The sequence below is a fragment of the Rhinatrema bivittatum genome, chromosome 2 (genome assembly GCF_901001135.1).
Source record: "Rhinatrema bivittatum chromosome 2, aRhiBiv1.1, whole genome shotgun sequence".
Taxonomy (NCBI): domain Eukaryota; kingdom Metazoa; phylum Chordata; class Amphibia; order Gymnophiona; family Rhinatrematidae; genus Rhinatrema; species Rhinatrema bivittatum.
The window spans coordinates 31,305,176-31,320,372 of record NC_042616.1 but is presented as its reverse complement, the minus strand read 5'-3'; the positions used below and the strand labels follow the sequence as shown (position 1 = coordinate 31,320,372).

The following is a 15,197-nucleotide window of genomic DNA, read 5'->3' as shown; positions in this document are numbered from 1 at the left end:
TCTACTCCCAGCAGTGCCTGTCAGCGTCAGCCAGTGAGAGAGAAGCGGAGGCCGAAGCTCTCGAACTATTATTACCGTTTATTATTTCTGTAGCACTGCGAGGTGTCCCCAGCTCTGTACAAAACACACATAACCGTTTCTGCTCCATAGGGTTTATGGTACAGCCCAGAAATGCATACAGGACAAATGAGAGGGGAGAGCATTCCTCTGGATCTGCTTCCTTCCTGCTGAGAGACAAACTCAGACCTGGCATGGATGGAGCTGGATGGCAGCTGTGACTGTAACCGGAGCCGCAGCAGCTTTCTTTTCCATTCGGAAGATGGCGCCTGAGACAGAGCTCTGAGACCGCAGGGCTTCCAGTCTTGTTTCTCTGCCCAGATCCCTCCTCCTCTCCCCTTCCCATCCCCACTCCTCCCTCCTAACCCGGAACATTTCTTGCAGCTTCTCTGCAAGCCTCAGCCCTTGAGAGAGAAGCAGAGCCTGAAGAAAGCGAGAGAAGGGAGAGAGCCTGCAGCCTCCTCCTCCCCAGGAGAGCAGGAGAGAGCATGGCCGAGGCAGAGCCTGCACAGGTAGGGCTGGCAGAGGGGGGAGCAGGCAGAGACACTTCTGGGCAGAGACAACTTTTTTAGGGAGCTTTGGATACGTTTATGCTCAGCGAGGAAAAGTTCTAGCAGGGTTTAGGGTCTCTTGTGTGATTTGACTTTTCTTTCTATGCCTCAGATCGTTAAATATTTGTTTTTAAGAATTTATAGTCTGCACACATTCAGTAGCATTTGCCGTGGGGTGCAAGGCAAACATACACAATAATAAAGCATGTAAACACAAGATTAACCCACACTAACAAAGAGCTTCACCTGCATGGTGTAATGCTGCCTGAGGATGCCACAAGAAGTCCTGAATTCTGAATTACTGGCGACTAATTTTATCCCTAAGGGTCCAGTTCTAAGCGCTTTTCAAATGTCTTGGTTGAGGTTCCAGACCATATCTGCCCGGATAGGGTATTACAATATAGTGGGCCTGCAGCGGAAAAGGCTCAATCATGATTTTTATTTATTTATTTAGGGTTTTTATATACCGGCATTCATGATACAATCACATCATGCTGGTTTACAATTAAACAGGGGGGTGCAAAATAAACTAAAACTTTTATACGATTTTATACAAAGTGGACCACTCAGGGGGGGAAGGTACGTCTAGTAAGCCTTGCTGGGCCTATATCAAGGAGTGTTCTGGACTGTAAATATGTAACACTGAATTAATCCAAGGTGCAGAAACATTATTCAAAAGCTTATGGAGAAGTGTAGCAAGTTTGAATGTAATTCTTCATTGGATGGGAAGTCGATGGAGTGAATAAAACACAGGTGTTATGTGGGGATGCATCCTAGCCTCATTCTGTACCATTTGAAGGACTCTCAATGAATTTGCTGGGGAGACCCATGTACAGCACATTGCAGTAGTCCAGGGCTTCCCAAACTTATCCTGGGGTCCCCACAGCCAGTCACATTTTTAGGATATCCACAATGAATATGCATAAGATAAATTTGCATTTTCCTAGCATGTAGACAGATTGACTCAGGACCAGTGGGTTTATGTTCCCCTGCCAGAAGATGAAGATGGAGCAAGCTGTCACCACAGTATAAATAACCCAGCAGTGATCCCAGCCTGCCAGTATTCTCTGTCTCCAGTATGAGGGTGGATATGCATCTCCCTATGGGAATTGTTTGTGAGCTTTTTGGAAGGAGAAATTTGAAATTCTAAATTAATGAAAAGAAAGCCCCACTCTCCTGCGGTGATACCTAAAGGTCCCTCCCCCAGTTGAGAATTCCTAACACAATTTCCATGGTCCCTCAGAGGTGTGCCTTGGTCTGGTAACTGGGTTTCCCTGCGTGGACTTAGCTATGAGTTCAGCTGAAAGGCAGTGGGTGCAGGAGGCCGAACGCACAGGTGATGGTAGATGCCCTCTCCCCTGCAGCCAGAGACTGTCTCTGTACTCAGCTGGTAAGCACTGAGCTCAGGAAAGAATTTAAAAAAAAAAGGAGAAACTTTCCTAGCATGTAGTCAGATGGACTCAGGACCAATGGGTTATATGCTCCCCTGATAGCTGATGGAGACAGAGTCAGGTTTCAGAGCTGACGTCACCCTAGATATACCGTAAGAACATAAGAAATTGTCATGCTGGGTCAGACCAAGGGTCCATCAAGCCCAGCATCCTGTTTCCAACAGAGGCCAAACCAGGCCACAAGAACCTGGTAATTACCCAAACACTAAGAAGATCCCATGCTACTGATGCAATGAATAGCAGTGGCTATCCCCTAAGTAAACTTGATTAATAGCAGTTAATGGACTTCTCCTCCAAGAACTTATCCAAACCTTTTTGGAACCCAGCTACACTAACTGCACTAACCATATCCTCTGGCAACAAATTCTAGAGCTTTATTGTGCATTGAGTGAAAAAGTATTTTCTCCGATTACTCTTAAATGTGCTACTTGCTAACTTCATGGAATGCCCCCTGGTACTTCTATTATCCAGAAGTGTAAATAATTGATTCACATCTACCCGTTCAAGACCTCTCATGATTTTAAAGACCTCTATCATACCCCCCTCAGCCGTCTCTTCTCCAAGCTGAATAGCCTTAACCTCTACAGCCTTTCCTCATAGAGTAGATGTTCCATCCCCTTTATCATTTTGGATGCCCTTCTCTGTACCTTCTCCATCGCAACTATATCTTTTTTGAGATGCGGTGACCAGAATTGTACACAGTATTCAAGGTGTGGTCTCACCATGGAGCGATACAGAGACATTATGACTGCACTGATAGAGAAGGCATGGGTACCCCGCTGTATACTCCACTAACATCATAGAAAATAGACCTGAAATACCGCATGTAGGACTCCCCCCTTCTATTCGACAGTTCAACTGCTACAAAATTCCATAGTGGTCGAGTCCATGATGCAGAAGGCAAGGACGTTGTGACTTCACTCAAACACACCACCAGCTCGTGATAATAGATCTCTCAATGACTTCGCAAAGAAGTCATTTCAATCTCGTATGCTAAATGTATCTATACAAAATCATCAATTTTACATGGCACAATATCTGTTTGAAAATTTACAGGCTCTGAAGCCATATTTGCAACAGGGATCCCCGGAGGCCAGTTTGCCTACAGAATATCGCAATCTAGAAGAAAGTCTATAACACCTCCTTAGATCGGTTTACAAGGGGTTTGAGATTTCCTCCAAATCCTCAGCAAATGCCATAGCAGCACAACACCTTGCATGGTTGAGATCCAATGCCATCAGAGACAACGTACATGATAAGTTAGCAAACCTTCCATGCTGCCCTGATAACTTGTTTGGGGATCAATTTACCGACACGATAACAAAATTCAAAGAACAAAAAACAGTTCTTTCACTCACATCCCCGCATCAACCTTCCACATCAAGGCATCAATATTCTTCTTCTTCTACTTACAGAAGAACCAACTTCAGATCCTGCAAACCATACTCATTCTACAGGCCTCCAACCTATCAGCCTTCCAGGCAACAGCCTTATCAACACCAAGCACCACGCCAACGTCCCAGAGCCCCTCATCAGCCCCGTCAACAAGCTGACCCTCAACCCTCCAAGACCCAGCCGGGTTTTTAGAAATACCATTGCCACCGAAGTAGACCTCTCTAGTAGGGGGCAGGTTGTCCAGATTCCTCCCAGCCTGGAACCACATCACGTCCGATCAATAGGTCCTGACAATAATAAAGGAAGGTTACTCTCTCCATTTCACATCCTTCCTAACCCTCCTGCACTTAGTTCCTCAGAAACATCAAACAGCACATCGAGGACCTCTCCTTCGGGAAATCAAAATGCTCCTCCAGAACAAGAGCATTCGGAAATTACATTTTGGTTTAAGGGTGTGAGCTTCTGTACAGATCTACCCAAAATGTTAGAGGAGTAAAGAGAGAAGACATCAAAGCTGACCTGGAGAAGAAGCGATACCCTAAAGGTAGTTAAGCTTGCACAGCTAGCAGCAGGGTTATAACCTCAGCTATAGCAGTGTAGACAGGAGCACCCAGGCAGACTCTGTGAACTAAATGGTTTCAGACTTACAGGAAATTGTCATTTTATATAAAGGGTTGTTCCAATGATTTAACATTCCAGATGATGCCCAAGGTTCTCCCCAAATGTGGACATAGAATATTATTTTTACTATTTGCAAACTTTGGAAGCAATGTGTCAGGAGTTTGTGCTGATATGTCTGAGGCAGCGGTGCTGAGTGAGTCCCTCTTCCTGTTCTAGGTCCCTGTATCATTTGAGGATGTCGCTGTCTATTTTTCTGAGGACGAGTGGGAGATGTTGGAAGAATGGCAGAAGGAGCTTTACAAGAAGACGATGGAAGAAAATTATGAAATTCTGAAATCACTGGGTAAAGATTAATTTTTGTTCCTTTATGAGAAGTTGTGCACTGAAATGTTTTAAAGGCCTTCAGTGTGGGAGGAACTGGAAACTTAGCTGCAGTGTTCCCAGTCTCTTGCACACAAACATCCCGTGGGTCTTTCACAAAGCATCATCTGTTTCTTCCATTCTGATTCTCTTCTTCCTTTGGGTGTTTCTGGTGGAAACCTCCTCCTTCAGAGTTTCTAGGCACAGTGTGGCTATGATGTGATGGGTCTGTTTCAGATGTTTCTCCCACAAATGCTACTTATTATGATCTTAGACTTTGGATGTGAAGAGGCAGTGAGTGAGAAAGGGATTGGGAGATGGAGTGGGGAGAGAAAAGGAGGTGAGAGGGAGAGAATGTGGCAGAGAGGGGTTATCTTGAGGCTGAAAGAGATGCATGAAGAGAGAAGGAAAAGGAGAAAGAGGCAGGGTTCATCTCCCCTCTCCCCTCCCCCAGGGATGGGGGAGGGGAGAGGGAGTCATTGTTAGTAGCTTGATTTAGGGACTCTGATTGTAGGGGTCAGGAAGGAGCCCTCAGTTCATTGCTGTTGGCTGAGGATTGTGGCTGCAGTGACTGAACTAAAGCAAGCTGGGAGGGATATATAAATAGAAAAAACATTTCTAAGGTAGTTCTGAGTGAAGACTCCTAGTTCCAGATCCCATCCCAAAGGATATTTATGGATAGTGATGGTTCCCCCAATATGTTAAAAAGAATCAGTGACAACAAAGTACAACTGTTTATTGCAGATTATATAACACAGTGATTAATTTGCATATAATGCTCAATGCAATAGAAAAGTTTGTTATTTAGATGCTGACCATTTGGAGCAGAAGAAGGCTTTGCTTATAGATCTTCCAATGTAAAGGACTAATGGGGTTGCTGTTCAGGTAGATGGCTGCACACATTCATTGGAGGCCTTCCTGAATCTCTCCACCATTTTCCCCTACTTAATATGATGGGGCTCCTCCTTTATCAACTTGTCCTGTAACCTGAGCATTTTCATGATTTCCTGCTGGGTAATAAAATATTTCTGCTGCTGGAAACATAAAAACTGTTGAATTGGTGGACCCTAGGTCGAGACAAGATTGACGCTACCTGTAGATTCAACTCCAACAAGTCCTCATCATTGGCAAGCAAACTGGTCGGTGCGGAGGCCCAACTGGACCTTCACCAATACCAGAACTCGTTCCCCCGCAGGTTGAACCCTTGGGTGATGGGGTCGGCAAGACTTAGGCGGGGTCTCCGGTGATGAAAAATCCCACGGCGAGAGACAAGGATGTAGTCAGGCAGGCCTGTCCCTGGATGTAGTCAGGCAGGCCTGACTACATCCAGGGACATTCCAGAGATCGAGGCAGGCAGCAGACAGACAGAGGTCAAGCAGAAAAATGCAGAAAAAGGCAGCAGGCAGGCAGAGGTCAAGCAGACGTTCTGAGATCGGGGCAGGCAGAAGACAAGTGAAGACCCCAGAACACCTATTGAGGTCAGAAGCCAGAAGACAATACAAGAAGAGGAGTCAGGAACATGGCAACTAGCAGCTCCAAAGGAGTTCGACCTGTTGCTGAGGCGTCTGCAGATTGTCAGGGCCGGAATTATATAGGCCCCTGTCTCTGACATCATCGCGATGGGCCGCAGGCATTGTCCCATTTGTTATCCTTTCACCAGGTCTCTGAGATGTCAATTATGTCTATTCACTGCTGTACACTCTGATTCTCCCATCTTACTTCTTAGACTTCTGGCATTGGCATACAGCCATTTTAAAGTGGGTTTTTTGTTTGTATTAACAACCTGCTTTTCAGTTGATAGGGATAATTTGGATTCTTTACTTATAGGCACATGGACTACGTTTGCTTTTATTAGAACCTCTCTGTTGGGATGCCCTAACTCTCCTGTTTCATTAGTATCCTTCAAAGATACATTCCTCCAAACCATACACTACTGAGTGACTGTTGGCTTTCCCCCTTGTTCTAGTTTAAAAGCTGCTCTATCTCCATTTTAAAAGTTAGCGCCAGCAGTCTGGTTCCACTCTGGTTAAGGTGGAGCCCATCCTTTCGGAAAAGTCTCCCCTTCCCCAAAACATTGTTCAGTTGCTTACAAAACTGAATCCCTCTTCCCTGCACCATTATCTCATCCACATATTGAGACACCGGAGCTCTGCCTGCCTCTGGGAACTTGCATGTGGAACAGGGAGCATTTCAGAGAATGCCACCCTGGAGGTTCTGGATTCAGCTTTCTACCTAAATTCCTAAATTTGGCTTCCAGAACCTCTTTCCCACATTTTCCTATGTCGTTGGTACCCATATGAACCACGACAGCCAACTCCTCCCCAGCCCTGTCAATAATCTTATTTAGGTGACGCGTGAGGTCCCCCATCTTTGTACAAGGCAGGCAAGTAACCAGGTGGTCCTCATGTCCATCAGCCACCCAGCTATCTACATTTTTAATAATCGAATCAGCAACAATGACAGCCAACCTAACCCTTCCCTCCTGGGCAGTAGCCCTGGGAGACTCGTCCTTAGTGCGAGAGCACAACACATCAGCTGGAGGGCAGGTCTTTGCTACAGAATCACTTCCTGCTACACCAGGGTGATGCTGTCCAACTGGGAGAGCTTTCTGATCCAAGGCAGCACCGGGGCTGCCAGACTGGATTTGGGACTTGGTTACTATGTCAATGAAGGTCTCATCAATGTACCTGTGTGCCTCATCTCCTCCAGGTCTGCCACTCTAGCCTCCAGAGATCGGACTCATTCTCTGAGAGCAGAATCTCTTTGCACCAGGTGACACTCAATGCAAAAGACTAGAAAGCCCCTTTCTTGCTGCTCGATTGCTACCTTCATCTTAATTTGTTGAGTTCCTAGTTAAGTTTAGGTTGCTATGGGAGTTGGAATTAGAGTCCTTTAAATTTATAGATGTATTCACTAATCTGGTAGTGACCTATAAGGGGATGATTAAACACTCAATAAGGGCTAGTGCAATACTATGATTTAGATAAGAACCTGATTGATTTTTAATAAGAAAGTGTCTTTTGCCTATAAATCAAGGGATGAGCTTGGGTTAGGGGGAAGGAAACACAGACTCTAGAATTAACTCCCTCTTGCTCACTTATTATCTCAGACACACTCAAATTCTAAAAAATATATCACACTATTTCACGTCTCTCCAAACTTTAAGTTCTAAGATTTCCCAAAGCTATACTTTCAGTCCTCTTCAACCACCATTAAGTTGATCTTATCTCAATGAATTGAGAGATTTAAGATTCCTCTTCTACTGCAAAGGATGTGAGGCTGGGGCTGTGGAGTTCGAAGCCTCCGAGGCTCACTGTGACCTCTGGTGTCCTTTCCTGGGGGATGCTGGAAACAGTATGCAGATGAGCCTTCCGGTCCTCTTCTACAGAGTGGCGAGTAATATCAAGACATAGACATGGCTATTTGAAAATAAGCTAGCAGTTAATGCTAACAAGATCGAAATCCCTGATACTGTTTAAATTGAAGGTCTTAACAGTAATGACTCTGGTTTCTAGGCGGCTTCCTGCCAGCAGAGGTCCTCAGTGGGATGCTCGGACCCTTCTAGTCTGTGCCTAGAAGGCCGCATGATACTCTTTCTTGATTCTGTTTGTTTTAAAGTTTGTATGTAACTTGTAAATTGCTTAGGAGTTTGTAAGCGATTAATAAATAAATAATGACGCAGCCAGGCCAGCCTTATAAAACCCTCCCTCACAGGATACTTCCCACCTCAGCATGGAGTCTCCTTGCTGCCTTTGGCCCCTTATCTTTGTACTCCTTGCTTAGTATCGAAGAGACTATAAGGAAAACACGACAAGGGACCACAGATTGCCGAACGCAGGACAGGAGCAGGACTAGGAGTACACTGGCAGGAAAGGCCACAAGAGGCCCAAGCAAAGCAAGAGTAGGGCTAGAAACACAAAGGAACGGAAGGGTCCTGGAAGGCCTAGATATGAAAAGGACAAAATATGGAACAGATATGCAAGAGAGGCCACTGGGAGGCCTAGATAGGACAAGGGCAAGAGGCTAGATAGGGCACTAGTAGGCCTAGACAACTCAAGGACAAGACGCAAAAACAGACGGACTACCCAGAGACCTAGACAGGACAAAGACAAGGCATGGAGTATACAGTCTAAATAGGCCACCGAGAGGCCTAGACGACAAGGGACCAAGTCAGGAAAGGCCACTGGGAGGCCTAAACAGAGCAAGCGCAAGGAAGGAAATAAAATAAGATTGTTCCTTGCATTGTCTAACCCTTGTTTGTCTGTGGTCCTATGCTCCCTATTACTTATTTGTCTGTCACTATCTTCAGTGTACTCCCTGTGTGGATTCATTGTGCCAGGTCCCCTTCCCATCCGCTGCCTGCCTGTTCCTGTGAGCTCTCTGCCCCGACCCTGTGCACTGCCCTCCATAAGTCCTGCCAGCCATGAACGCCGGAGGCTTCATCCCAAAGGGAAGATGGCTGGCCAGGCAGAAGACTGCAGGCCTGACCTGCCTGCTCCTGACTCCTGTATTCCCCCTACGTAGGGGTCTCTCGAATCGGCCCACGCAGCCAAGGCATCGACATTCCTATCCCTACTCAGGTGCAGAATTTGGGGGGGGATTTTGAATTCCTCTCTTTCCTTCTAGCTGCACATCAGGAAAGTAATGGAGACCGCTTTCTATAAACTGCTTATCATGCAGCGTTTAAAACCATTCTTACCTGTAGAGGCCTTTCGGACTGTAATTCACACTACAGTGATAAATGGTTTAGATTATTATAATTCAGTTTTCCTGGAGCTGCCTGTATCTGCTAAAAATGCAGCGGCCCACATAGTTGTTGGGTCAGCTAGAGGGCAGCATATTACTCCGATTTTTAGAGTCGTTACATTGGCTAGCAGTGATGTGGGTGGAGTATGACATTCCAGATTTTATTGTTGCTTTTTAAGGTTTTTCACTCCCTGGTTCCGGCTTGGATTACTGCGTTATCGAAAGTTTACACACCATCACATTTTTTTTAAATCCTTGGAAAATCATGTATTAAATGGTTCCTTCCTTGAAGCAGTACTACCACTGCGAGGCAAGAGAAATGAGCTTTTGTTGTGGCAAAGCCAGTGCTGACGTGCCACAGTCTTCCTGACCATGTTTGCAGTGAGGTGGGCATGAAAGCATTTAGAAAAAGGTTGAAGGTTGGGTTTTTTTTTTTAATTTCAATAGGCTTTTAACACAAATTAGGTTTTAAAACCTGCTTATTTAACATAGAATAAGCAAGTAAGTTAATGCTTTTCAACAGGTCAGATGGCACTGTACATTTTTTTTTTTAGCCCATTGTAACCCATTCAGTTGTGGTAGGGCTTTTATGCTATGTGAATTAATTGTTTGTCTAGTTTATTATGTCGGTTATTTTCTCTTGTATTTTTATGTATATTTTGCAGTACCTAGCCTAGGAATTGCAAGATGGGTGGTTTATAAATTTTATAAATAAAGAAGTAAATAGCCTAAAAACCCAACCTGTTTGTGGCCCTTGAGAGTTGGGAGTGAATACCGCTGCTCTAAGGTATACATCTTTTAAGTCTGTCCCCTTATTCGTGAAAATGAAGGCCACTGGCCATTTTGGTAGCCTCGCCCTAGGCGCGCGCGTGCGCACTTGCTCTTCCTTTAAAGGGGCCGTGGCGGGAAACCAACCCGCGACCCCGGATGATGATGTCAGTGAGTCCCCCGATACATAAGGCCGGGCCTAGCCAGTTCTTCCTTGCCTTGGCAACAGGTCTCCACGCTTGTCGTGTACTAGTTGCTTGTTCCTGGTTCCCGGTTTGTTCCTGCTTCATCTGTGTTCGTGATTCCTGGTCCTGCCTTGTTCCTGATATCCGTTCCTGTTCCTGTGATCGTCTCTACCCCTTGTCACGCTACTGATTGATACCTGACTTGACCTCTGCTTCGTCTGACTACGCTACTGATTGACACCTGGCTTGTACTCCGCTTCATCCGACTACGCTACTGATTGATACCCGGCTTGACCTCTGTTTCTTCTGACTACGCTTCTGATTGATACCTGGCTTGACCTCCACTCGCCTGACTATGTTACTGCCTGATTCTTGGTTTTGAACTTTCCTTCACCTGACCATCCTCTGCTTGACTCCTGGTTTGATCCGTGCCTGTATTGCCACTTCTCCTTGCCTGCCGCCTGCCCTGACCACAGCCTGTTCTTCCACGCCTCTGCTGAATCTAGTCTGGTCTTGGCCTCTCAGGCTTTGGCCTGTTCTTACCTGGGTGCCCTCTGTCTTGTTCCTGCTCTCCTTGGCGCCTGGATCTCCAGGACTCTGCCTCTTCTGGACTTGTTCTCCTGTTTCTACTACCGCTGCTGGCCCCTGGATGACTCTCTCACCACCTCTCAGAAGAACAAGGACGTAGGCCCACCTAAGACCAGTTGGCCTCAATACCCAAGGGCTCAACCTGCGGGGAACGAGGGATGGTATTGGCGAAGCTCCAGACAGCCTCTGTCAATCAGCCAGCTCCGCCTGCTGATGGTGGGGACCCGTAGGGCTTGCCCTGCGGGTAGCTTCAACCCCATCTCGGCCCAAGGGTCCACCTCCTGTGCAACATTAATTGCCTGTAATACTTCAAAGTCAGATATTCAACCTAGACGGCAAATCCAGAAGAAGTCCTGGTTGCAGTACTGAATTTAAATAAGCCATAAGAACATAAGAAATTGCCATGCTGGGTCAGACCAAGGGTCCATCAAGCCCAGCATCCTGTTTCCAACAGAGGCCAAACCGGGCCACAAGAACCTGGCAATTACCCAAATACTAAGAAGATCCCATGCTCCTGATGCTATTAATAGCAATGGCTATTCCCTAAGTAAACTTGATTAATAGCCATTAATGGACTTCTCTAAGAACTTATCCAAACCTTTTTTGAACCCAGCTACACTAACTGCACTAACCACATCCTCTGGCAACAAATTCCAGAGCTTAATTGTGCGTTGAGTGAAAAAGAATTTTCTCCGATTAGTCTTAAATGTGCTACTTGCTAACTTCATGGAGTGCCCCCTAGTCCTTCTATTATTCGAAAGTGTAAATAACCGATTCACATCTACTCGTTCAAGACCTCTCATGATCTTGAAGACCTCTATCATATCCCCCCTCAGCCGTCTCTTCTCCAAGCTAAACAGCCCTAACCTCTTCAGTCTTTCCTCATAGGGGAGCTGTTCCATCCCCTTTATCATTTTGGTAGCCCTTCTCTGTACCTTCTCCATCGCAACTATATCTTTTTTGAGATGCAACGACCAAAATTGAACACAGTATTCAAAGTGCGGTCTCACCATGGAGCGATACAGAGGCATTATGACATTTTCCGTTTTATTAACCATTCCCTTCCTAATAATTCCTAACATTCTGTTTGCTTTTTTGACTGCTGCAGCACACTGAGCCGACGATTTTAAAGTATTATCCACTATGATGCCTAGATCTTTTTCCTGGGTGGTAGCTCCTAAAATGGAACCTAACATTGTGTAACTACAGCAAGGGTTATTTTTCCCTATATGCAACACCTTGCACTAGTCCATATTAAATTTCATCTGCCATTTGGATGCCCAATCTTCCAGTCTTGCAAGGTTCCTCCTGTAATGTATCACAATCCGCCTCAACAGTTTCATCCTTAGTTGTGACATCTCCACTATAAAGATTTTAGTAAAAATGAGCAACGCGCTCTCTAATCTTATTATTATCAGATAGAAAGTTTTCTGTAATATTTTTTATACATAATATGGCTTGTTGAGCCGCTCACTTTATCTCCGAACTCTACATAAGATTGCTTATCCATATCTATTTAAAGGAGTTATCCACACAAAAGCTTTAAGTTTACATCTTTCAGCCTCCAAGGTTTGCAAGATCTCTATATCTCCTCTCTGTTTGTGTAAGTCTTCCAATGGATGTATGCTTGGCTTTCTGCACAAAGCCTCTCTTTTTCTTTTTGTTTTATTGCCCGTGCAATTAAACATCCACTAATGACAGCTTAAAGCCATCCCAGACCAGCGGAAAACCAATCTCATCTGTGGTATTATTTTGAAAATATTCCTACTTATCATTCTCAAAACTCTTACAACACTCCTCATCCTTCAATAGGGTTGTCATTCGGCCTCCAAAATTGCCTCCCACTGTTCTGTAAAACAATCAAGACAAACAGGAATATGGTCTCACCCATATCATACCCCTAATTTCAGCTCGGCCCAATCTAGACACCAAGGATTTGCTTAAAAGAAAGAATGTCAGATTAAAACCTCCTACTTTAATATATATATATATAATCAGAGGTCTGAGGATTTGTAAGTCACATAGGGGCAGATTTTAAAAGGGTTACGTGCGTAACCCTTTTAAGATCTTTAAGATCATGAGAGGTCTTGAACGAGTAGATGTGACTCGGTTATTTACACTTTTGAATAATAGAAGGACTAGGGGGCATTCCATGAAGTTAGCAAGTAGCACATTTAAGACTAATCGGAGAAAATTCTTTTTCACTCAACGCACAATAAATCTCTGGAATTTGTTGCCAGAGGATGTGGTTAGTGCAGTTAGTGTAGCTGGGTTCAAAAAAGGTTTGGATAAGTTCTTGGAAGAGAAGTCCATTAACTGCTATTAATCAAGTTTACTTAGGGAATAGCCACTGCTATTAATTGCATCAGTAGCATGGGATCTTCTAGGTGTTTGGGTAATTGCCAGGTTCTTGTGGCCTGGTTTGGCCTCTGTTGGAAACAGGATGCTGGGCTTGATGGACCCTTGGTCTGATCCAGCATGGCAATTTCTTATGTTCTCTTATGTTCTTATGTAAACCCGCTTTTGCGCGAGCCAAGCCTATTTTGCATAGGCCCTGCGTCGTGCGCATGTCCCGGGGCTTGAAAAAAGGGGCGGGAGGTGTGCAGGGTGAGGTGACACTCTTAGTATACCTGTCTATCACCCTCTTATAAAGGCGCTGTTCCAAATATGAAAGGCACAGCTCGAAGGGACGCCTCCTGATCACAGCGTAGCCTCTTACCCTTCTTTGATACCCACTGCCATCTTAGAAGACTCTGAGCGTTCCCCTGATGAAACCTGCCCAACCGAGGATGGAGACGTAGGTGGTTGAAATGACCTGGAAGGTCACTTGGGAGTTGAGCCCATTAATATTAAAAGCCAGACCAAAAGGGGACTAGCCACTTCTAGTGAATATTTTCCTTTTTCGGGAAAATCTGTCACCTCCTTCAGCATTGTACGCTTCCGCAGTGTGGCGAGAGAGAGATCGTTATGTGCAGCTTACCCAGAGCCCCTGGCACACAGCACCACTTACTCCTTCATTGGAAAGTCGTGCTAGCAGGCCACAATATCTCTAGGGAGATTGCCCTTCGGGGCATCCAAGGCACAGTCAGGATCCAGCAGGATTTCAGAATTTCCATGGAGCCAGGCTTGCTGTGCGGATTTCTTTTTTTTTTTAACTGTCTCTGCACTATCTGCAAAGTTTTCCGTTTCAGGCACACCCCTAGATCTCAAATTGGTTCTGCGAGAGCAGTTTTCTAGATCTTCTAGTTTAGCTAGAATGTCAGAATTCGCCTGTTTCAGTCTCCCACCGGTTTTTTTGCTGTTGCAAGCTAGCATCCGCTTGCTCTCCCCCACTGTTCTCCACATCATTCATACGATTCCCAATGTCATTAATTTCACTTCTCAGCTCCACCACCATGCCTGTAATCTCGTCTATAAACAAGGCTAAGTCTGATTTTAAATCTTGAAACCAAGCCATCATCTTGGAATAGCAGGCACTCTCTGTCAGCCTGACGCTTTCTCAGTCCCCACAGCATCGTTGTGCTCCTCATTTAGCAACTCCATGCCTCTCCTGACCAGGTTTTTCAGCTACTTGCCAGCCACGGTGTTTCCGATAAGAACATAAGAAATTGCCATACTGGGTCAGACCAAGGGTCCATCAAGCCCAGCATCCTGTTTCCAACAGTGGCCAATCCAGGCCGCAAGAACCCAAAAACTAAGTCTATCCCATGCTACTGATGCAATTAATAGCAGTGGCTATTCATTAAGTAAACTTGATTAATAGCAGGTAATGGACTTCTCCTCCAAGAACTTATCCAAACTTTTATTAAACCCAACTGCACTAACCACATCCTCTGGCAACAAATTCCAGAGCTTTATTGTGCATTGAGTGAAAAAGAATTTTCTCCGATTAGTCTTAAATGTGCTACTTGCTAACTTCATGGAATGCCCCCCTAGTCCTTCTATTATTCGAAAGTGTAAATAACCGAGTCACATCTACTCGTTGAAGACCTCTCATGATCTTAAAGACCTCTATCATATCCCCTCTCAGCCGTCTCTTCTCCAAGCATGTAAGAGAAATCTTTCAGATCCACCACTTTTCGTTGTGTGGACATCAGGGTCCGTGCCTGGAGATCGAAGACACTCTAGAAAAGTGCTAAAAAAAAAAAAAAAAATGCTGGGCTGAAAAAACAGCTTCTTATGGCATCTTGGTGGAGAGCTCATAGCTCAAGCAGCCATCCCAGCTGGTGACGTCACTTCTTCCATTACACTGCAAGTTTTAGCATTAAATCTTAGCTGCCAGACTCGAGACCGTTCCTTGAGCTTTGCTAGATCCTGCCTTATGTTTTCCACACCTTCCTGGCTGTCTACCCTGTTGCAGATTTTGGTATCATTCTCAAAAAAGGCAAAGCTTTCCCGACTTGTCTTTCCGCGTTATCTCTTACAAACACATTGAGAAGAGAGGCCTGGCTCAGTAGGGGTTCTCCCTCTCTCTG

At 45.2% G+C, this 15,197-nt stretch overlaps 1 protein-coding gene across 2 annotated transcripts in view; it reads left to right on the top strand.

Moving 5' to 3' along the window:
* The window catches only part of LOC115083759 (oocyte zinc finger protein XlCOF6-like), a 61,815-nt gene continuing 46,618 nt past the window's right edge, over positions 1 to 15,197 (top strand). For both annotated transcript variants that reach the window (XM_029587763.1, XM_029587764.1), the window contains exons 1-2: positions 1 to 569; positions 4,292 to 4,418. In XM_029587763.1, the coding sequence (XP_029443623.1) occupies positions 546 to 569; positions 4,292 to 4,418 (151 nt within the window). In that variant the 5' untranslated portion in view covers positions 1 to 545. The remainder of the gene's footprint in view (positions 570 to 4,291; positions 4,419 to 15,197) is intronic.